This window comes from Clarias gariepinus, chromosome 7 (assembly GCF_024256425.1).
Source record: "Clarias gariepinus isolate MV-2021 ecotype Netherlands chromosome 7, CGAR_prim_01v2, whole genome shotgun sequence".
Classification (NCBI taxonomy): Eukaryota; Metazoa; Chordata; class Actinopteri; order Siluriformes; family Clariidae; genus Clarias; species Clarias gariepinus.
In genome coordinates this window covers 5115115-5137379 of record NC_071106.1, presented here as the reverse complement: position 1 = coordinate 5137379, position 22265 = coordinate 5115115, and the positions used below count along the sequence as shown (strand labels likewise).

Below are 22265 nucleotides of genomic sequence, written 5' to 3'. Positions count from 1 at the left end.
GGAAATAGTAACTCAAATAACAACTCTTTACAACCATGGGGAACAGAAAAAGATCTCAGAACAACAAAAAGCCAATCACAGAAATCTGTTGCTATAGTTGGAAAGGGTATTGGACTTGTGCCGCTGAAATGCACATTAAATTGGGAAGAACTCGCAACAAAAGGATGTGATACAAGACATGTGGTATTGTTCCCTCCGGACCTGTCTCACCCATCCTGGTGCCCCGCTTCTGGTTGGAGATCTCGTCGCCTGGATACCCCATGGTGTCTATTTGGGATGCGTCTGGTGTTTGGGGACGGTTTCACTCTACCATGAAGACGGTTCTGGCCTCGACTGGTGTTGACAGATGTTTCTCTGAGGACTTGACTTGGCTGCAATTGCTCGACAATACAGGACTGGAATTTTCTACGAGTCTACCTGAGTCTCCAATAACTACCTGGACTCCATATTAACATCAATTAACATCAACTGTTATAGCTGAACTGCCTGCCACCTAACATACAGAATGAATGCAGATCAATTCCTGCTTTCTGTTTCACCCAGATGAGGATGGGTTCCCTGTTGAGTCTGGTTCCTCTCAAGGTTTCTTCCTATTACCATCTCAGGGAGTTTTTCCTTGCCACTGTCGCCCTCGGCTTGCTCACCAGGGACTATCTGACCATTTTGATTCATACACATTTACATTCCATACAAACTTAAATAATTTTTTTGATTGTGTAAAGCTACTTTGCGACAATGACAATTGTTGAAAGCGCTTTACAAATAAAATTAAATTTAATTGAATTAAATATCCAGTAGGTGATTGAAAGTGTAGTCCAGTGCCTTCTTGGCACTTTCCTGGCATAGACCCATCTCTAAGTTGTAGTTCCTGATGTGAAAACTGGAGGAGGTCTGGAACAATTGTTAGAAACTTGGATGCCCAACCCTGCAAAGCAAGCAAAGGGAGCAACGCCCTTCCTAAGTCAAAAGGGAGGCAAAATTCTCCTCACCACAAGAGGGAGAAGCAAAGTTCAGCATGCTGTGCGTGGGGGCCCACTACAAAGCAGGACGGGAGAGCGATGCCCAAGGCAGAGCAGGGGGGTGGAGTGCCTTACTTAGCCAAGCAGGGTGGCAGAGCAATGCTCTAATCAGGACAGAGAGGCATGGCATCCTTCCCAGGGAGGCAGAATGGAGTTCTCAGTGAGCCAGGGAGACCGATCAATGTTTTTTAAGGGGCCTGGTGGTAAAAAATATACCATAAACAGGGCTGGGATTGGTGGGGTGACAAAACCCCTTTTTCCAGAGTCAGACACTGGAAGCCTAGACACCAGAGGCCTCCTTTTCTTCCACTAACTTGGTGATAATTGAAGACACTGCCCTGTTGCCCTTTAGTAGGAGGTTGGTGTGACAGTCCATCAATCCAATGGCACAACATTAACCCCTATTGTGGGCTTGGCAAAATAATTCCTAAGCCTCTTGCTCAGGCTGTTGCTTCAACCCTGTGCACTTGGTCCAACCACCCCACCTTCTCTGCCACGAAAGAGAAGCAAAGCCGAGCAAAAATGCATTTCTTCTTTAATAAACTCTTGAAAGAAAACAGGAACTAGGCTATGAACTGTGATCAGGAATTTACCCAAGCTTGCATAAGTATACAAAAAACTCAAGAAAAGCAAAACAAAAACAGCTCGAAACATAAAATATAGTAAAGTATAAAAGACACAGATGTACCAATTCAGGAATAACGTGTTACAAGAGCACATGGTTTTGTCAGCATGAACATGTGATTGGCTTGAAGGGTTGATGGGTGGTATCATCCGGACACTTCCCAGACAGACACAAGCAGGATGTAATACATTAGATACTTTGTTAGAAGAGATTAATAGTCATGACCTTGTTAAATTATTTTATAGTTTTATAGTTTTATATTAATCTGAACTAACTCAGTCGCCTGCCATATCCTATTAAGTTTCTAATGAATAATTAGACGTGAGCTTTTACTTGCCTGCTAAACTTGCTAGTAAATGTATTATTTGTCCACCGCTATTCTAAATCATTTCACTCCCTGTTTTATCCTTCAAAACAACAACATGACTCATTAAAAATGGCTCCGCTTTTATCCTCCCAGCTTTACCGCACAGTCTGAAGTTTGCGCAACCACAGCCGCTTTCAGCATAGTGTTCCTCTGCTGGTTCCGCTAACACGTACAACCCTGGTGATTAACATTTTATTTTCTGCATTCCTTTCAGCTGTCTTCCTAAATCTGCTGGTGCTTTTGGAAGCGGCCTCTAGAGAACAACTATTATTTCCACATTTAGGAAAATACTGATTGTTTTTCTCCAACTTCCCGTCACATTACTCTCTCTGCACTCCTGGCTTTTCTGATGATAAATACATTTTCACGTCCTTTTCCCTATCCGTTAAAACTGAACTTGCTGATGGGCAGGTGTGCCTGACCTACTGTACGATCGCTCAGACATCTGTCTGGTCCACCTTTTCCTGTGATGTGAACCTAAATATTTCTGACTGCATCATTTTCACTCATCACCTCTCCATTTCCCCATCTGTCCTTCAGCCTTTTCCTCCGTTGTTGCGCTCAAAATAACCGACCTTTTGCTTTTATTCTATCACGCAAATCTTTAGTCACACATTCATTTTCTCTGTAAGTTCTTTCTGATGTAAAGTGAGATTTTTTATTCCATGCATTTAACTTTAATGAACATCATCTAATAAACCAACAAGTTTATGTAAGTAAACACCAATCAAACTAGCATTCAGTTTCCATTTACTGTAGATTTCAGTATAATCTATCATATAAAACAACTCATTGATGCTAGAGAGACATAAAGCTTGGAAGAAAGTATCATAGATCACTCTATTTTCTTAAGAAAGCTCTCCACCTTCCTTTCACTCACACACACTGACCTGTGGGTGTCTATCAGCGATCATCTGGAGCAATCGGATTAGGTGCTGTCGGCTCATTTGATCAAGCTCAGGGATCAAAAGTACCAGGTCCTGGATGTGCCGGTGGATTGAATCTGGTTCTAGAGGATAAATGGAGGGAAGAACCCGCAGCAACATGCAGTTACCTAGCAATGGAAAACAACAAACAAGAACCCATCAATACACTTACTCTCTATACTGCTTATCCTGGTCTCAGTCATGGGAGACCTGGTGCCTAAATGTTGTGACATTGCAAGTGCATACTGCAAGTTAATTGAAATGAAGTCACCACTGTAATCAAAATAAATGGTGGTCCAATTAAATTTAAGTGTGTGTGATTTTTTTTTATTTTTTGGCTCGTGCATTGTGTGAAAACAACAGTAAATTAGAACTGATGCTGTGGTTTGAAGCCGTGCTTCTGGCACAGCTGCCATTATAGAAAATTAGTCAACACCTTTTGACCAATCAGAATCCAGAATTTGTAGATATAGAATATCAAATCCTCAGAGGAACAACAACAAAAAAAAACCTAACACACAAAGGGAAAGAGTATATAAAGATACACAGAGAAAGCCAAAAGAAAGGAGAGGAAATTATACCCTAAACCCAAACCACAGCACTTCAGCTATTCCAGCCAAACATGCCTTCTCATATGGGAGCAATCCTTAGCTTCCTATAGGTGACTTTGTGCATAAAAAAGAGCTGTTTGTAGTCCGAACACAATAAGTTTCCACAGGCGCTCCCGAGGATAACAAACATGTGTGGGAACAGGAAGGCCATAGAGCCGTAACAACTTGAAACTCCAGAGGGTGAAGTCTGGCCAAATGAGGAAGATAGGGATGAATTCGCTACCTCTTGAACATGAACGGAGTGTTTTGAATTTATAGTTTATAATCCTACGAATCACATCTGTCACACTTGATATAGGTGCAGTCTTGGTCGTTCATATCCTCAAGAACATGACCAAATGGAAGCAGCCCTTGAGGACATTGTATAAATATGAACCAGTGACCTGAGTCTTCGGCTGATTCTTGGTGTATAAGCTGAAACATATTTAGTAATCAGTAGACTGGAAAAGATTAAACTTCAGTTATTCACACATCTTCAGTCAGCGCTTAGGGCCTCAGCAATGCTTGTGTCCGATCTGGAACCCAGTGCTCATGAAATAGGCTTTGGAGCCACCAGGACCCAGACATCATAGATACAACCTGGATAGGATGCCAGTCTATCCCAGGGCATCATGCATACACACAAACACACACATTCTCAATCAAACTCAGGAGCAAGTCAGAAATCCCTCTGGGAGGTAGGAAGACAGTGGAGGATCTGGGATGAACCAACCAATGCCAAGGAGCAACCAATTTTAACTTTATTTCTCCTTTGGTTCATATGGGCTATTCCTAGTTCAGTGGTTTCTTTTCACCTTCTGCGTGGGCTCTAAATTGCCCCCAAGTCTAAAGGAATGTGGGAATGTGTGTTTGTGTTTGATGCCATGGGACGGACTGATTTCAGTTTGTGGGTAGGAGAACTTGAGCATGGAGATGGTATTAACCTCCAACTTAAAATCAGGATTAAATCATGGACTATATGGGTTGCCTACTGTTTCCCCAGACTTGAAGGAAGTGTCATCATTCTAGGATAACCCTAACAGTGGCCAGGTTTATGGTGGATCCAGAGCCTATTCTGGAATACTGTGTGTGAGGCAGGAGAACAGACTAAGTAGAACAGAAGTTCATCACAGGGCACAGATGCATATGTTCACACCTGGGCTAAATTAGAACTGTAAATCTGTTTACTGTCATGTTTTAGGAAGGTTGGAGGAAACCCACAGGAGATCATGCAAAACTTAAGACAGACGGTAATCTGAGAACAGGATCAAATCAAGGAGCTGTGATGCAGAACAGCCACCCGTTGTGCCCAAAGCTGGAACTTATTTTCCGAAATACGCTCCTAACATTCACTATTGAATAATTTCTTACTCTAAAAGAGCCCGGTTTCTTGATTAACTCCTGTTGCTTAAAAGATAAAAAGCATGGACCTTCAGCCCAAGCATCTCCTGCTTTATCCATACGCTGGCAATCCATCTGAGAATTGATACCAGTTCCCGTTAAAGCTTTCCCAGAATGACTGCATTTCAAGAACAGTATAAAATGAAACACCAATACTGATGCCCATCAAATTGTAAGCTGATTCAAGACGTACAACAGCCAATCAACAAGTACAATAATGAATGGGATAAACACTACAACATACTGTACACAAGCAATCAAATCACTCTGTGTTGGGTTACAAATCTCTGACATGCAAGATTAGCCAACTTTACAGGCCTGGAATCAATAAGGCTAAACTGTTTCATTTATAAAGTGTAAGCACTGAAAACATGCTGCAGGAAAAATGTTTTGAACAAACTGTCAAACTCACGATTTAAAGAGGAGCTTGAAATAAAGCTTCAAGCCAGTGGGCTCGAATGAAAATAAATTGTAATTATAAGGACATATAAGGACTTAAACACACCACCTTGTGTAATTATAGTAAAATGATTAATGACAGATGCAGCAAGGTCGCTTAGCGGTTCCCACTGTCGCCTTGCACCTCCAGGGTCCGGGTTTGATTCCTGGGATTAATGGAAATAATTATAATGGTCACCATTGGCTCCCATAGTCCCTAGTTGGACTCACAGGTTACTAGATGGATGGAATTAATGACAGAGTGAAGTGATAAAGAAGAGTTATTGTAACCATACCAAAGCTGAATGTTTTCCTATTACATCACATACTGAGGTGTTCTATTTCTTTTATTCCTTTGTACTTTTCTAATGATTACACACTTTTAGTTACTAAAGAATGAAACATTATATATTCTTATCACTTTGTAGTTACGTTTAATTTGGTGGAACATGTAAGAGTCAAGTACGTTCGTGTCATCCCTTATGTTTTCTATATTACAATGGCAAAAAAGTATATAAAACCCTTTAGAATTTCATAATTTTCTGCATTAATTTGTCGTAATATATAAATGTGCCTAAAATAATAATGCAAAAAGAATGCAGATTTTTCATGTCTTCACTGAGAACCGTAAACACCTCATGGTCTGGTGGAAAACGTATGTGAATCCTTGATGACCTCAAAAAAGCTAACTGGAGTCAGGTCTTAGCCTACCTGGAGTCTTGTTTAGAAAATGAGTTTGGAGGTGTGGACTAGAGCTACTTTTTACACTAAAACTTTTTAAGTTTGCTCCACACAAGAAGAATACGCTAATGTGAGCCATGCCTCACCTTAAATAGCTTTCAGAGGATCTATGATCAAGAATTGTTGATTTACTTGAAGCTGGAAAGTGATTTCAAAGCGACAACCATTTAAAGGTATCATTGGAATTGGCGACCATCTGTGTTTATAAGTCTACAGTATACATAAAGCACTGAAAAAGTTAAAGCAGGATAGGAACCACAAAAGAAGCTGCTTCTTACTGAACAAGAACATTGCTGCACACCAGGGCCTGTATTCACACAGCTTCTGAAACCTAAAAGTTGCTCCTAGTGATGAAATTCTTAAGATTATGAAATTTTCCTAGAATTTCCCCTTAAATTTAGGACTAAATCTTAGTAAATATAAAAAATGATTCACGAAACATCTTAGACCTAAAAACAGTAGAGAGGAGGACTTTTAAGAGGCTTAAGAGGGCAAAATGGCGGAAAGTAGTAATATTCTCCAAACACTTAACCTAAAGCTAAAAGTAAACACTGCTCTTCTGTCCAAATTGTTTTGTTTTTTTATTCTTTTACTTCCTTCCATGTCTCTTGGCTTGTTGGCTTCATACCATCTAAAAGTGCAACTTAAATAAACTGACGTGCAATCATGTGAACTGGTAAAAGCTGAGCCATTTTGCTCCCATCAATCTGAAATAGATCACAAATAATTAAATCAGTATGATAAATAAATGTAAGAACTTTAATATAGTAGATGCTCTGTGGAAATTGGTTGCTTTAAAAGTAGACCCATTTTCAACGTTTGACTGCTTTAATAAACTTTACGATATTTAGCCTAAAAAATAAACTTTGCATAAAGTAGCCTGTAGTCAGGATTATACAATTTCTTTGTATACAAAAGTTTTTTTGATGATTATGCTGTCTATTCTATTATTATATGTTTTATTTCCACAAAAAGTGCACTTTAATACCTTTACAGATTTTTGTTTATCAACCAATCAGATTCCTTGAATTGCCGCATCATCCCTAGCAATGGGGTCACCCACACCTCCTCACTAAGATAAAGGTTTTCGTACTCTTCTGACTCAGAGCTGCTCTGATAATTTTCCTAAATCACTTTTAGTCTAGGACCTCCAGCTAGAACTTTTTTGGCTAAGATAGGTGCTCTCTGAGAGAATTTTAAGAAGCTTTGTAAATACGGGCCCTAAAGTTTGTGCAAAATGTTTGGTGCACTGATAAAACTAAAATTTACCTATTAGGAAAGAACACGCAGCTCTACATCTGAGATAAGGTGAAGGAAACATCATCATTTGGGCCTGCTTTGCCTCATCAGGGCGTGACCAGCTTGCAGTCACAGAAGGGAAGATGAATTCCCAAGTGTATCAAATCAAATCTTTAGGATAATGTGAAAATGTGTCAACCAGTTGATAATTCCAAGGGTTCATTTATTTTTCCAACACCATTTTTTTTGGAAAGAAGGTAAAAAAGGTTCAGAGGTAAAGAATCAAGGACCTATATTGGAGTGTTTACAGGAGAAGGTGGGCACCACTGCAGGGAGCAAGAAGCTCTGCTGCATATAAATGCTCTCAGAGCTCACCTCTTCTCCGACTCCTCTGGCCTTTCACATTCCACCCAACATGCTTGTAAAAACCTCATGCTTTCATGCAACCTGCAAACTCTCAGGAGTTTCTCAGTCATTCTGTAGAAGTACATTATCTGCTCTTGTATGGACTCTCAAATGCAACATCTACGTCACCCCTGCCAGTGGGGACGCGAGATGGATGTAGTGTCTCCATCAAAGCTGCGTAAAATCAGCTTGTCAGGGATCACCGCGGGTTTGGAGACAGAGCTCGGAGCACCGTCTGGGTGTTTGGTCGTGGTATTATTATTTCAGCTTATGGATTGCATTAGGTCCTGACCGATATCTGTTTTAATGGCTGTTTAAGGAATCCAGATGTGGATATGTTTAAAAAACACAGTCGGATAATAAATCTCCTTGAGCTGTTGTATTACTGTATAGTAAGTGTGCAGTTATGGAAGGTTTCTACCTGTGCTCAGAATTTCTTGGTAATGTTACCCATTCCTGCATTCTGATTGGTCAAATAGTATTGAATCATTTGCTATAACAGCAGAACTGACAGCAGCAATCTGCAAAAAAAATCTTATTAAGTTCAAGAGAGAGGAAAAAAGTTAAGCCAATTAAAGGGTAACTGTGTTTATAGCTGCTTTTTATGCAAGTGTAGAAGTTACATAAAACTTATTAAATTGATAAAAGTTATGTAAATTGACATCATGCATTGCATGTTCTTATTACGTTTGGTGGGTTTCCTCCGGGTATTCCAGTTTAATTCCATAGTCCAAAGACATGCAGATTAGGCTAATTAGCATTGTAACCGTGACTTTGCTTCATCACACTATGATATGGCTGATTTTCTTATACTACGCAGAATGTATATTGTACAATACGTACGGAACACTGATGCACACCTCAACATAAAAATGTAAGAACCTCCTGCTTGCCCAATTCTATATGCAACAGAAACTGACATTTAGCACGCATGGCAGTAAAAAACTAAACATTCCCAATCCCTATTCTGAATCTGTACATCAGCTTTACATGGATACTGGATGCTGGAAGAGAGAACCTTATTGTGCTTGTAGTGTAGGTGCCAGTGGCATTTCATTTCAGCAGCACGTTTCATTCCAAGATGGCAGATGTCATGCATAACCAAAAGGACAACAAGGCCAGCCTTATCACGCTGCCCTGAGTCAGTGCTTTCAAGGAGTTTCCACATTCAGAAACGCCTCTGCATGTCCTGCAGGTGGTTTTCGTAGTCACTGTACCACATACAGTAGACAACAATCATGCCTGAGGAACACAAACAAGGGTACACACGCACACAGCCTGGTCGACAAACTTGTTGTGTTACCGAGCTGGAACAATGAATTAGAAATTGGCAAAAAGAACCGGGCCTGGAAACTGTGCAATTAATTAGTTAAGCTGAGATTCCTGTGGTCTGGTTTGTGGCTTTGGCTGGGTTTTCTCATGGCATTCCACACACATACAGTAGATCCACGGACTAAATACACATGCGCTTAGATACAGTAGATGAAAGGGTTGATGTTTGTTCCATATGAAACAAATTACCCAAAATGATTATTATTCTTTTTACACGCACAAAGTGCTTAGTGTATTTATACGGGACCCTGGCGTGATCTCTTGTGGTTCCTCGGTCAGGTGAAAAGACCCCAGGGGTCTGAGAGAGTCAGAGTTGGATGTTTATGGACCGCTTTAAATCTAATGGTTCAATAACAAAGAGAGAGCATTTTGACTCTGAATTGACTAGAAGGCAGGAAAGGAATCGAACATGCTGTATGTTTTGGGTTGGAGCAATTTGTTGGTAATTGGGAACAGAACTAAGCCAAAGGACAGCACTACTGTACGTACAAATAAAAAAAAATACATCACATTTATCCACTGTCTTTGTTTAATGAGTAATTAGACTCTGCAGAACTTAGGAGGGTCTCCTGATCCACTTTTTGGTTGTAAAAAAAACTCAAGTTGAACAATATTACAGTGCAGAACTGATTTAAACACAAGTCATAACAGGGTTCATGGTTCTCATAGTCCTGCTCAGTGAAGTGTCCCATACTGTATGTCAAACTGATTGGAGGCTTGGCTGAGCGTTTGGAGGACGCCTACTTCTAAGCTCTACATGTGATCTAATCTTGGCGATGAGACTGCTTTCGTAAAGAAGTCAGCGAGATGTCCAACAACGTGATGATGATGTGACTTGAGTTCATAGCTAGATAATGGATCATGATCAAGCATGCATAGTCTAGTGTTCTGATCACTGATTCATCATCTGAAACCCCCAGTCTTGGCTTCGATCTAATTGATTCACAATTCAATGATGGGAATAAGTGTCACATTTTAGCATTTACTGTAATGAGAAGAAGAAAAACCCAAGCGCTGTTGCAATTTGCAACACCACAGTCATGCTGTTAGCGAATCTCAGCCAAACAAACTCCAGTTTTTAGGTAACGACCAAACGATATGCAACATAATTTGAAAGGGTTCAATTACTTTCTTTATCTTATCCTCAAAAAAAAAAACTTTCACCATCTACATTCACAAAAAACAATCACCAACCATAAACCACAAACGCTTTAAAGGAAGCTGTACATCTGTGATTGATGATGTCGGGCGAGGTAGTTTAGAGCCCACTGCAAAAAAAAACAAACAAAAAAACGTTTTACCTTAATGGTAAATAAGTGCATTAGTGTAGGAGGGAATTATATAGAGAAATAAAGGGAGTTTTTACCCTGATTAATGTGTTACGTTATTCTACGCAATCAAAAATCCTGCTTTGACTTGAAAACCCCTTATTACAGATTATTTAATTATTTAATCATCCTGAAGATTTATAAATTTCTTTATTTCAGCATAATTTCAAATTTCATTTCTCTTTTATTGTTTTCAGTATTTTTTTTTTTATTTATTTTCCTTTCCTGATACATTAGGAGACAGAATGTCTGTCTATGTCAGTGTGTGTGTCTATGTGTGCATCCAAATATGTATGTGTTTATTTTTTCCCTCCTAACAGTAAGATTGTACAGATGAGGCCAAGGTCAGCAGAATAATTGCTCCCCAGCTCCATCTCGCCTTGTTAGGGTGAAAGACGACTCCGACCCCTGGTCATCTCAGAGGAGCTCCTCAGAAAAGTGCCTTGAGCTGTATAAACACGAGTACACACACACACACACACACACACACACACACTGACAGCATGTACTAATTACATTAATATAACGTTAAACTGAAAAATGTCAGGAGAGGAGACGATTGCATTATCGCTGTGCTGTGTGTTGTCCACTGATAACATTTACATTTAAGTCAAATTAAAAGACATTTTAAAACACACAACTTACCCTTACACAAAATAATGTAAAAATAATAACACTAATGAATTCAATGTCTGTAAAGTCTATCCCAGTACATTTTTACCTAAAAACAAACATTAAGATACTTTACATACCCTTTTTTTGCATTAACGTCTGAATCTATTTACCATCTTGACAAAATTTTCCATGAGTCATCTATTATGTTATGAAAAGATTTACAAAATCAGAATCAGAATCAGAAAGAGTTTTATTGCACGTACAAGAAATTTGTTTTAGTGACAGAGCTTCCAGAACAGAAAACAAATGACAAAACAAAACAGCACGACACACAAAAAAAAAAAAGGTTGACATCAAATGGAGTAGGGTGTGAGATACTTTTAAATAAGTGACATAAATATTTGAAATCTGTGGTATTATACAGTATATTGCACTGTGGTACTGTACACAATATTGCACATTTATTTATTAACAGTTAGAATGATGTTTAACTGATCATGAGGGAGATTGCCTGGGGAAAAGAACTGTTTTTGTGCCTCACTGTCCTAGTGTTTGGTGCTCTATAGCGTTGACCCGGAGGCAAAAGTTCGAATAGAAGGTGGCTTGGGTGTGAGGGGTCCAAAGTGATATTCCGAGCCCTTTTCCTCACTCTGAATGTATACAGTTCTTGCAGCATGGGCAGGGGAGTGCCAATAATTCTTTCAGCAGTCTGAACCGTCCTTGTAGTCTTCTGATGTCTGCTTTTGTAGCTAAGCCAAACCAGACAGTTATTGAAGTGCACAGGATAGATTCAATGACGGCTTAGTAGAACTATGTGAGCAGCTCCTGTGGCAGGTTGAACTTCTTCAGCTGGCAAAAGAAATACAACCACTGATGGGCCTTTTTAACAATGGAGTCAATGTGAATGTCCAACTTCAGGTCCTGAGAGATGGTCATGCCCAGAAACCGGAATGACTCAGCTTGTCACAGTGCTGTTCATGATGGTGAGTGGGGGAAGTGCAGGTGGGCTCCTCCTGAAGTCCACGATTATCTCCACTGTTTTGAGCATGTTCAGCTCCAGGTTGTTGAGATTGCACCAGACAGCCAGCTGCTCAACGTGACTTCTGTATGCAGACTCGTCACCGTCCTGGATGAGGCCGATGATTGTAGTGTCATCTGGAAATTTCAGGAGCTTGACACTGGGGTCTGTAGAGGTGCAGTCGTTGGTGTAGAGGGACAAGAGCAGTGGGGAGAGAACGCATCCCTGAGGGGCTCCAGTATTAGTGGTGTGGCTGTTGGACATTAAATGTTAGTTGCATTAAAATGGTCACTCCTTTTCTTTTCATTATTTTCAGAGATTTGGGGCTTTTGAGGGCACTAAATTCAACAGGCAGGGAAAGTGGATAGAAATATCCACCTACTAAGCCAGAGCAGCTGCCCCCTAAAGCTAAGAAAACATACTGTATCTGGCAAGCTGATGCCTCAACTTTTTTTTACCCCTTCACAATCTCTTACCCCTCAGGTCAACAGGGGATATGAATCCCACTAAAGCCCTCCTAGATATGGGGAGTATCGTATCTTCCGCCCGCCCTGTTTCTCCAGCCAGATGGAAGCCTCTTGGTTGACTGCACACACATGGATGTCTAAAAGGTCCCTTTCTTCAAGGTGGAAGAACAGAATGGTGAATTATGGAGCCAAGTGGGTGAAAGGTTGTGGCATGTAGATTTGGTTCCTGGGTTACCTGTGCCTCTCCTCTTAGGTACCAGATTGACCTGAATGTCTATCCAACAGACAGAAGAGAAGAACACAATACCCTGTCCCTGCACATGCCTGGCAAGAGGAAGAAAACAGTGCTAGCGAAGGAAAAGAAGGTGAGTCATATCACTCTAGCCCTCTCTTTTCTGTGGCTCAGTAGGCTTTGTAAGAGGGATAGTTTGGCTGAAATTGTCTATTATACAACTGGACCCATGGATAGAAGCCAAGAGTGACCGTCTGGTGACTCTCTGTTCAAAAATTGGCACTGTGATTCACCTACTGCATGGTCACTCCAGCAGGAGAAGACAATTCTTTTGTCCAGACAGGCAGAGAAAAATCTTGTTCAACATTAACCACACTGCCAGCACACCTTGCCAGCACCACTTCACTGGCACAGATGAGTCTGACCCCTGATCATCTCAGAGGAGCCCACCCCATTCCCCATCATTGATGTCAACTTCATGCTCATATGAACATGGATATGATAGATTTGCAGGCCAATAAACACCAGCCTGTACTGTACCACAATGCTGTTCTTCTTGGGAAAGTGACATCAAGGAACAGTGCCTGAAAAGCAGCCAAGTGGGCCTGGCAAGTTATATTTTGACAGACCAGGTATCTTAAAGCTGTTCTTCTTTAATCAGATGCTGAAAACAGTGCTCAAGTTAGTGGTAAACAAGGAGGGTTGTAATTGGGACCAGTTCTTCCCCATTTGTCGGGGACACACTGCAAGCCTTTACATTCCTTATATCTTTTTAACTTTTTGTTTATTTGAAAAAAAAAAAAACACAGATTACAGTACATGTACTGTAAAATGTTTAGGAGAAACATCAACCTTATTGGTCCAGTAATGAATACATCACACACATGCAGGAGAGAACCAACTGTGTCACGCTCATTGGTTGCCACCATCTGAAACAAGCGCAAACTGAACAGCAGTGGACTGACAAATGAAGAACTGGCATTGTGGTATTCACAGGCCTTGAAGAGACCCCTTACAAGTTCCTGAGTACTATACAACCCAGATTTAGGAAAGTTCTTCACAGTCCATACAGGTGCATCAGAAATGGACCAGGACGCCGTGCATTAAGAATTCCTGGCTATATGTGCAGTGTGCAGTGGAAAAACCCTTCTATCATCTAGCAGTTCACATTAATAACTGATCATGCACCATGACAGTGTATGGCAGAAGCAAATGAAACAAATATTACAACAGCTTGATGTTTTATTTTCCTACAGGACATCTAGTTCAAGGTCCAGTACAGGGCAGGTACACAACGCAATTGGCCTGGCTCGGATGCACTGGGAACCTTGCTAGCATTGGCAACCAACTTGAAGCCATCATAGTCACACGAGTACAATGTTGGTACTCGCCAACCTGCCGGGTGGGTGCGGAAAGGATGTCACTAATTCGGCACCGACATTGATGTGGCCCAACAATGATTGTCTCTTCTGCTTTTAACCCTCGGTGAGCTTATGGGAAAAACTCAAATGAGTCATAGACAGAGTTAAGACTATTTTTGACAACGCCCCTCCCCAGACTTATAGACACCTTAACAGGGACCTTTGTTCCGACACCACCAATCCCACCAGTGCCGCCAGTTTACAAAGCATTCCTTAAATAAAAAAAAAAAAATTGTTTTATTGTACCAGTGTCCTGCCCTAGTGTCTGCCAACAGGTCAGTGTGTCCCTAACATTTGATCTATGAAAATAAACTGATTTGGTAAATGCACATTTTATTAAATACAAGAAAAAACAACAATAATATGATAATATAATAAGTTTAATTCTAAGAAAAAATATTATACTGCAATCTTTAAATTACAATTAATCAGGACAGAAATAAACTTAAGAAATGTGGACTGGGAGGAAGGAAGGAAGGATAAGTAGGTAAAAAATATATTTTTTTAAAAAGGATGGGATGAACTAGTGAAAGAGTAGAGCACGGAAGAGGGAAATCCCATGTTGAAGTAGTTTTTTCATCTTCTTTCATTTCTATAGAAAAATCAAACAAACAATAGACGTACTGTATTGTGAAATTGTCACAGTCAGATCTGTCTTTCTGTTTTCTTCCTTTTTTTTTTCCATCACGGGCCCCCAAGCTGCTCTTTTACTTCTTTCTCGTAACTCCAGGAATGGCAATTCCGTAATTACCTCATACACTACCTCCAAAAAAAAAAAAAAAAAAAAAAGTAGGCTGACTCCACTCTGTGTGTGTGTGTGTGTGTGTGTATGTATGTGCGTGCACATGTTTATATAGCGCGTGCAGCAGCTCTGTCCAGCTCACTTTCCATTCAGCTTCAGCTTTCACACACATGCACATCGGAGCACTGCCAAAAGATTGCTCAGCATTTCTCTCTCTCACACACACACACACACACACAGACAGAGTCTGAGAGCATAGAGCATACCTCAAACTTAAAACTCACTCTGCACAGACACACTGTAGCTTAGACACACACACACACACACTCATACATACACACACGTGGTCGTGAGCTTCCAGCCGGGCAACATGTCAGCGTTGAGGATTCTCCAGGTGACGTGTACGGTGGTTTTGGCGAGCCTGGTGATGTCCGAGAATTACGACGATCAGTTAAAGGTCACCTTCAGTGATTACTATAATGAGATCAATGAGGCAGAGCAAAGCGAGGGTAAGTGCCTTAACCTTAAACATGCTGACCCACTCACTAAACACTGTCTTATGTCTAATGTGTAACATGCAAAAATTTGTGCCCCCATCGTTTATAGCTATATTTATTCTAGAAGTTAATTTGGAGTCCTGAAACCAGATTTGGCTCTAAAATATGAAGTGAAGTGATTTCAGGGCATACCAGATCTGAACTCTAATCAGATTTAAACAGGACTGTGAAGACAGATGGGCAAAAGTAGATGTTCAGAGAGGTTTTTGGCTGTTGTTGCATCTCTATCTGTTAGACATTGCAAAAAAGAAAAAGGAAAGCTAAGTGAAAATATATTGAATTTAATCTATATATCTTTTAAGCATTTCCTATTAATATTCAAGTATATTAAAGTATGAAACCTATTGAAATAAAGCTTTATATTAAATTAAATCCAAAATATTTTGCCGAAGTTTTGTGTCAAAATGTCTAGATATACAGTACCGTACAGTTGCTTTAACAAATTTAAGTATATTTAAGATAATATTTTCACTTTGTGTAGGAAGAGATATCATCATTTTAAAAGTTTTCATCCTAATTGGGTTATTATGGTGTTAGAATGACTGGTTTAGTTTGTAAAATTCAAAAAGCCAGATGAAAAATGTATTGATTGGTCAATCCTTAATTAAAACTCAAGTTTATATGTATAATGGTTCGGCTATACAGTATATCGGTTATTTATTTATTTATATCAGTTATAATGGTTATAATGGTTATCTATAATAATCAGTTTAATCGTTTGTTTATTTATTTTTACATTTACTTTTACATTTCCCTAATTAACATTCATTCAAGCAGAGCAATCTCAAAAACAAGAAAAATGTTTTCTCTTTATGAAAAGAACTCAACACCTTCGTCCAACTGACATTTAGATGTTATGATCATCACAGTCATGTAAAACTTTATAGATGCTAATAAAGAGCATTTACAGTATAAGGAGCTGAGAATCTGATCATGAGGTTAAATATGATGTGTTTCTGTAATCTGTTTAACAAATTTCAGTGATGAAACATCAAAATAAGTAAAAAAAAAACTTCAGGGAAGTTAACAGTGTTTTTTTTTTTTTATCTAACTCTATATGAAGATATGAAGGAAAATAACAAGAATTGTCGTAAGTGTAAAAAAAAAAGACGGACTGGTATTGAGGTGATGATAATATGCTGAGATGTCAAGTTATTTTAGCTGACACATTATTAAACCAGGGTGAGTCAGCAATCTGTGTGTGTGTGTGTGTGTGTGTGTGTGTGTGTGTGATTACAGCAGTAGAGTCTATGAGTGTAAATGTGTTTATACCACATACACAAAAGGCTAAAAGCTCTGATGTCTCTCTTTAATGATGTAAACACTCAGGGGCCCTCAGCACACACCAGAAACAAAACCTCTCTCTGTAGTAGATCTGCTTCAGGAATTAACGTACACACGCACACACACACACACTGCAAACAAAAGTTGTGGTTAAGAACAGCATGGGTGGTAAGACAGTAAGTAAAAGAGTTCCACTCAAGTGATGCATCAGGAATTAATGTTCTGGCATCAATTTGTCATTTATACATTTGATCATTTTAATCTGATTCGCAGTATGGCCCTGTGCAATTTGTTCCTTGCAATAGGCTGCAATATATAATAGGTAATACACGTATAATGCGGAATTCATGTAGAGTTTTTTTGGAGGGTATTTATTTATTTATTTATTTATTTTATTTATGACGTTAATGACAGATTTCCAGTATATGACATTATGATTGGTTTCCAATATACAATATGATATTAATGACTGTGTCAGTGTATGGCATAAATGACTGTTTTTCAAGTTCCCGTGCAAAAATATTAAAATAACCTCAGCAAAAATGAAATATTTTATCTTATGAAACACAATCTCTCTTTTTCCCGATTCTAATTGGGTTTCTCATCAAAGCACCTACAATAGCAGTCAATAAAAGGTACATAATCAACTGCACCGTGTATTATTACAACCATTAGCCACAGCTCTGCCCGTTACTGTCTATTTCTGCATTATTAAACACAGTTCCCACCCCCCCACCACCCCCCCCCCACCATAATCTGTGCAAGGGTAACTTGTAATCTCCTTTCAACCTAATAGTAACCGCCCCCACCGAGACTCCCTGCACATCCCGGGAGCACACCAAGTGGGACAAGCTCTTCACCATGCTGGAGAACTCGCAGATGAAGGAGAACATGCTGCTGCAGTACTCCGACGACATCGTGAAGGTGGGCCTGGAGTCCCTGCGCGCCGAGGTGCTGGAGATCATAGCGCAGAACAGCGGCACTTGTGCGACCGATGCGGAGAACTCGGCCCGTCGGACCAGCGTGCACATCGAGGAGAAACTTCTGGAGGCTGTGTCGAGTCTGCATGAAGCCATGGCACGTCATCAGGCACAGTATGACGTTATGCTGCAGGAGATCCTGAAGAGCACTGGGGCACGGCTGGATAGGATGGAGAAGAACTGTATAAATGCCCAGCTTCAAAGTGTCCAGACAAGCGATGAGGGAAATGAAGACAGAGGACAGCTGCAAAGCCCACAAAAGAAAGTTAGCCACTGTGTAGAAGCCACAGCTGGCCAAATCCTACCTGCAGGTATGACACTACATACAGTCAGATATAGCAGTACAAGTACGGTGTGTTTACAGGATGTTTAGCATGAGCAGATTGTGAATAAGAGTACTGGAATGAACAATAGAAACCTAGTCTTTTCAGTCTTTCTTTGAGATTATCCACTGAGGCAAAGGTGGAACTTGGGAGAATACTGAGTTTGGGACGCATTAATATTTAAGGTATCAGTGTGGGATCATCAGATGATGAATCAGACAGATCCCCAGGGGAGAGAGGGGCCAGTAAGTGTGTCAGGATCTGGCAGTAAAGTTTAAAAGAGATTTCAGAAAGATGTTGGTAGACATGTGGAAATTAAATGATGTTCTGGGAAAACAAAACTGCTTTGGAGAAGACAAAAAAAAAAACATTGCTGAGGTGATGACTGCATGCTCAAACCTGTTTATGTCATGATTTACCACTCCATAGCTCAAACCAAAAGCGATGAGAGTTGATTGAATACCCATTCTAACTGGTGCAATCATCATTTGCTTACCTTTTATCTTCACCAGACAAGACTCCCAAATCTGTACTTCTAAAACTGAGCTCAGATGGAAACAATATAATCTGTGTATTTAGGGGAAACATGAAGGCCTAATCAGCCAACAACGATGGGAGGAAACGAGTCCGTAACTCTTTTCATCGCTCAACTGTGAAGTTAGGAAACACTAGATAAACATGATGTCTGGTAAAACAGAATGATTACGAGCTGTCATAACTAAATACAGATGAAGAAGACCGAACCACTGAAGGACTCGGGTACCATAAAGCCTCCTGCTTGCCAACCCACATAAACACACACCCACATAATGCTTCCTTTATCTTAGAATTAGAGATGCCCTTTCTTGCTGGACTTGCTTCAATCATCTACAAACAACCCCCCCATATATATACACACACATCCAAACGGCCGGCCATCTGGAAGAGAAACTTACAACAACCATTTCTTTCTAAATAAATGATGTAATAAACCCAGAACGCAAACAAATGCAAAAGGATGCCTTCGGATCTGTGGATCGCCCCACAGCGGGAACACAGAGCGGGGCAAATGTGACATTTAAGCAGATGTTTGGAGGATGATCTTTCCTCTTTCGGCTGGAAGACAGCCGAGATGTTAAAATGTTAATAAGGTAGATTTATCGGGGATTACATCAGGGTTCGACCTTCTGAAAGAGGAGAAAGATGTCCTGTATGCATGTAGTTTATCAGAGACAAACTTTGGCAATGAAGCTGTTTCTGAAAAAGCCTGAATCCTCCCATTGGCTTTTATGCTTTGGCTTGGCCTACCTCAGGGGTTTATGCTGTCCCATAGGGTTTAGTATTTTGCCTTAGATAATCAAATGCAATATTTATATCCAAAACTAACATTTTTCTCCCTTTATGTCTCTTTATGTCTCTCTCTCTCTCTCTGTCTCCTTTAAGGGTGCGACATGGCCCTCTTCTTCCCTATGCGCTCTACAAAGATGCAGGCCGAAATGATTCCCGATCGTTCCATGAAAACCCGCGCCTTAACCCTATGCATGTGGATTAAACCAACCGAAACCCTTAACAAGACCGTGTTGTTCTCCTACGGCACCGCAAGCAACCCGATGGAGCTGCAGCTGCTGCTCAGTGGGCGTAGCGCCCTCTTCGCGGTAGGAGCAGAAGAGAGTTTAGTGGAGGTACACGATGCTGTAACTAAGGGACTGTGGGTGCACTTGTGTGGAACCTGGAGCTCGGAACAAGGTATGGCGTCGCTCTGGGTTGACGGCCACAGAGCAGCGAGTTCTCCTGATGTTGCCAAGGGGCATGAGATTTCCGATGAGGGGTTTACTATCCTGGGCCAGAAGTACACCGGAGAGGGTTTGGCCAAGAGATTCGGCTTCCAGGAGACGTTCAATGCCAATGTGGGGTTCACAGGGAAACTGACTGGTGTCAATGTGTGGGACCGTGTCTTAGAGGATGGTGAGATTCTTGAACAAGCGCAGGAGAATGGATCGAGCTGCGGTTCCCGTGGCAACCTAGTGGCCTGGGGTGTGTCCCAGATCATGGAGAGAGGAGGAGTCAAACTCATCTACTAGCTGCTCGATTAAAAAAAAAAAAAAACACAAAAAAACCCAACACAATCCTGCACGCTTAAAACTTTTACACTTCGAACACGACTAGCCCACTGTACTACTACAATCACTATCACATCCTGCTTAGATCTATGAAACCCACTTGCTTGTGGTGGCAAACGTCTTTCAGTTACACACATGGTCCCGGAGTCCTTGGAACGTACAGAGCTATGAGAACCAGGAGAACCAAAGAGCAAGGGAACAAACAACAAGCCGGTATTTTTGGACAGTGTTCTCGTTTTATCAAGACAGCCTGTGTATTCTTATCGTATTTATCAGAATGTTTACATTCAGCTAACAAACTTTTCATCCCATAATCTTTTGAAACTACTTTTTTTTTTAAACTAAGTAACTTGTTTTTTCTTTGTTTGTCTTTGACAAACAAAGACGCTCGCTATATTTCGATAAATGAGCTGTGTGAAATGTTTACAAAGTCTCTCGAGACTTTACCTTTGTTCTGTTAATGTGAGAAAAATGTATTATACTGTATTTTTGTTAAGAGGATGAAATTAACCTATATTGTACATAGATTTTTTTTTCTATTACTCTTACTGAATGAGTGAAAATGATGGAGTTTAATAAAGAAAATTGTTAAATATCGTACATGTCGAGGTTATTTCTTTAACAAACTGTAGTAGTACAACACTTTCTTAAAAAAAAGAACAAGAGGTTCCTGATTCCTACAAATACGCTGGTCTTAATAGATTCTAATAGATGTAGTTAGATGATGAATCGAACACTTTAGGGCAGGGCCTCCGCTAGAGATCCATGACCATGACGAACCCTTTTCAATTGCCATCACACTTCATGCCTACCAACCCTTGATTTATACTGTAGCCCCCCTCCTTCAGGGCATGCAGTCATGGGAAACTAATCCACCATAGTGGGGTGTGAAGAGGTGGATTTCCCCCTTAATCAGCACAAAATTACAACTTTTATTCCAGTTACAATACAGCAATTTGCCATCGGTTGCACACCGTTATACTTTTTACTTACAGTATATACACACTATATAATATTATACTTTTATCTATGTATAATGCTATTTAATGTAAGAAGTTAGTTCTCGTCCTGGGTTAAATAACATCAACTAGAAACCATTGCTTCCTTACCAAAATTAAGACAAAGACAAAAAAAAAAAAAAAATGCAGCATGACACAAAGCGTAAACTCCTCAGTTCTACCAGAAAGATTTGCACAGATAATGCAGTAGGATGAGTGAATTCATATAAACCTGTATTTTTGCAGGTGAATAACATGCTGTAAAGAGGATCCATTATTTATGAAAACAAAATCCCTGTTTGTTCTTTTTCCCAATTTTTGTATTGGTGCTACTTAAAAAAAAAAAAAAAACTGATTAGATTTTCCTTCTAATGTGACCTCATATAAGAAGATACCCCTCCCCCGGCTTGTTGTCTGGCTCTGCTGTTCTCTGGAGGGGCGTGGCTTACAGTAGCTCGTTTACATAAACGTCTGAAGATTTATTATAAACTGTCTGAGGGTTATTTTTGCTAAAGCATTAACACACACACACACACACACACAGCAAATTACGAGACCTTCTAGTGAAGAGATTAACAAGCTTAAAGCACGCGTTTCTTTTAGTATCTAGTAAAGATGGGGAAAAACAACAACAACAACAACAACAACAACAAAAAACAGGTATTCAGTGATGCATTATAATTTTTTCCAGTGGCAATTTATATATTTCCAAATTTTTTTTAAAAAATAAATAATTTAACATTTATTTACAGTACAGTATGTTTGCATTTGGGGTGGTAAAATGTTGCAATTCCTCTATGCTCCTACAGGTGGTGCTCTAAACTACTCACACACTGGTTGGCAGCACAGCATCTTGTGCAAGATTTTTTTTCTTCTTTTTTTCTTAGATGTGTTACAAAATCTATTAAAAAAATAATAAAAATTATACAAATTGAATCAACAACTAGATATCGTGATGATATTGTATCGGGTGATCCCTGGTGATTCCCATCCCTAGTATCTACGGTGGCAATCTTCAGATTGGAGTACATTCATACTTTCAGCCTAAATAGATATTGGTTTACTAAATAGTATAGTCAATCCAGATATTTATTCATCATTCATTTATTCAATCATCT

The 22265-nt window shown here is 39.9% G+C and overlaps 2 protein-coding genes across 3 annotated transcripts in view; one reads left to right on the top strand and one right to left on the bottom strand.

Moving 5' to 3' along the window:
- The window catches only part of veph1 (ventricular zone expressed PH domain-containing 1), a 94068-nt gene that overhangs the window by 59475 nt on the left and 12328 nt on the right, over positions 1 to 22265 (bottom strand). For both annotated transcript variants that reach the window (XM_053500532.1, XM_053500531.1), the window contains exon 4: positions 2902 to 3065. In XM_053500532.1, coding sequence (XP_053356507.1) covers positions 2902 to 3065 — 164 coding nt within the window. The remainder of the gene's footprint in view (positions 1 to 2901; positions 3066 to 22265) is intronic.
- On the top strand, positions 15032 to 20746 carry ptx3a (pentraxin 3, long a). The gene is made up of 3 exons (XM_053500534.1): positions 15032 to 15415; positions 17544 to 18038; positions 19473 to 20746. Exons 1-3 carry the CDS (start codon positions 15277 to 15279, stop codon positions 20108 to 20110), a joined length of 1272 nt encoding a protein of 423 aa, XP_053356509.1. The 5' UTR covers positions 15032 to 15276; the 3' UTR covers positions 20111 to 20746.

Excerpts from the sequence above, each read along its gene's own strand:
- ptx3a (XM_053500534.1), top strand. The coding sequence starts at position 15,277 with ATGTCAGCGTTGAGGATTCTCCAGGTGACGTGTACGGTGGTTTTGGCG. Across the intron at positions 15,416-17,543 it reads TGAGGCAGAGCAAAGCGAGG|TAACCGCCCCCACCGAGACT; the intron begins GTAAGTGCCTTA and ends TCAACCTAATAG. Across the intron at positions 18,039-19,472 it reads TGGCCAAATCCTACCTGCAG|GGTGCGACATGGCCCTCTTC; the intron begins GTATGACACTAC and ends GTCTCCTTTAAG.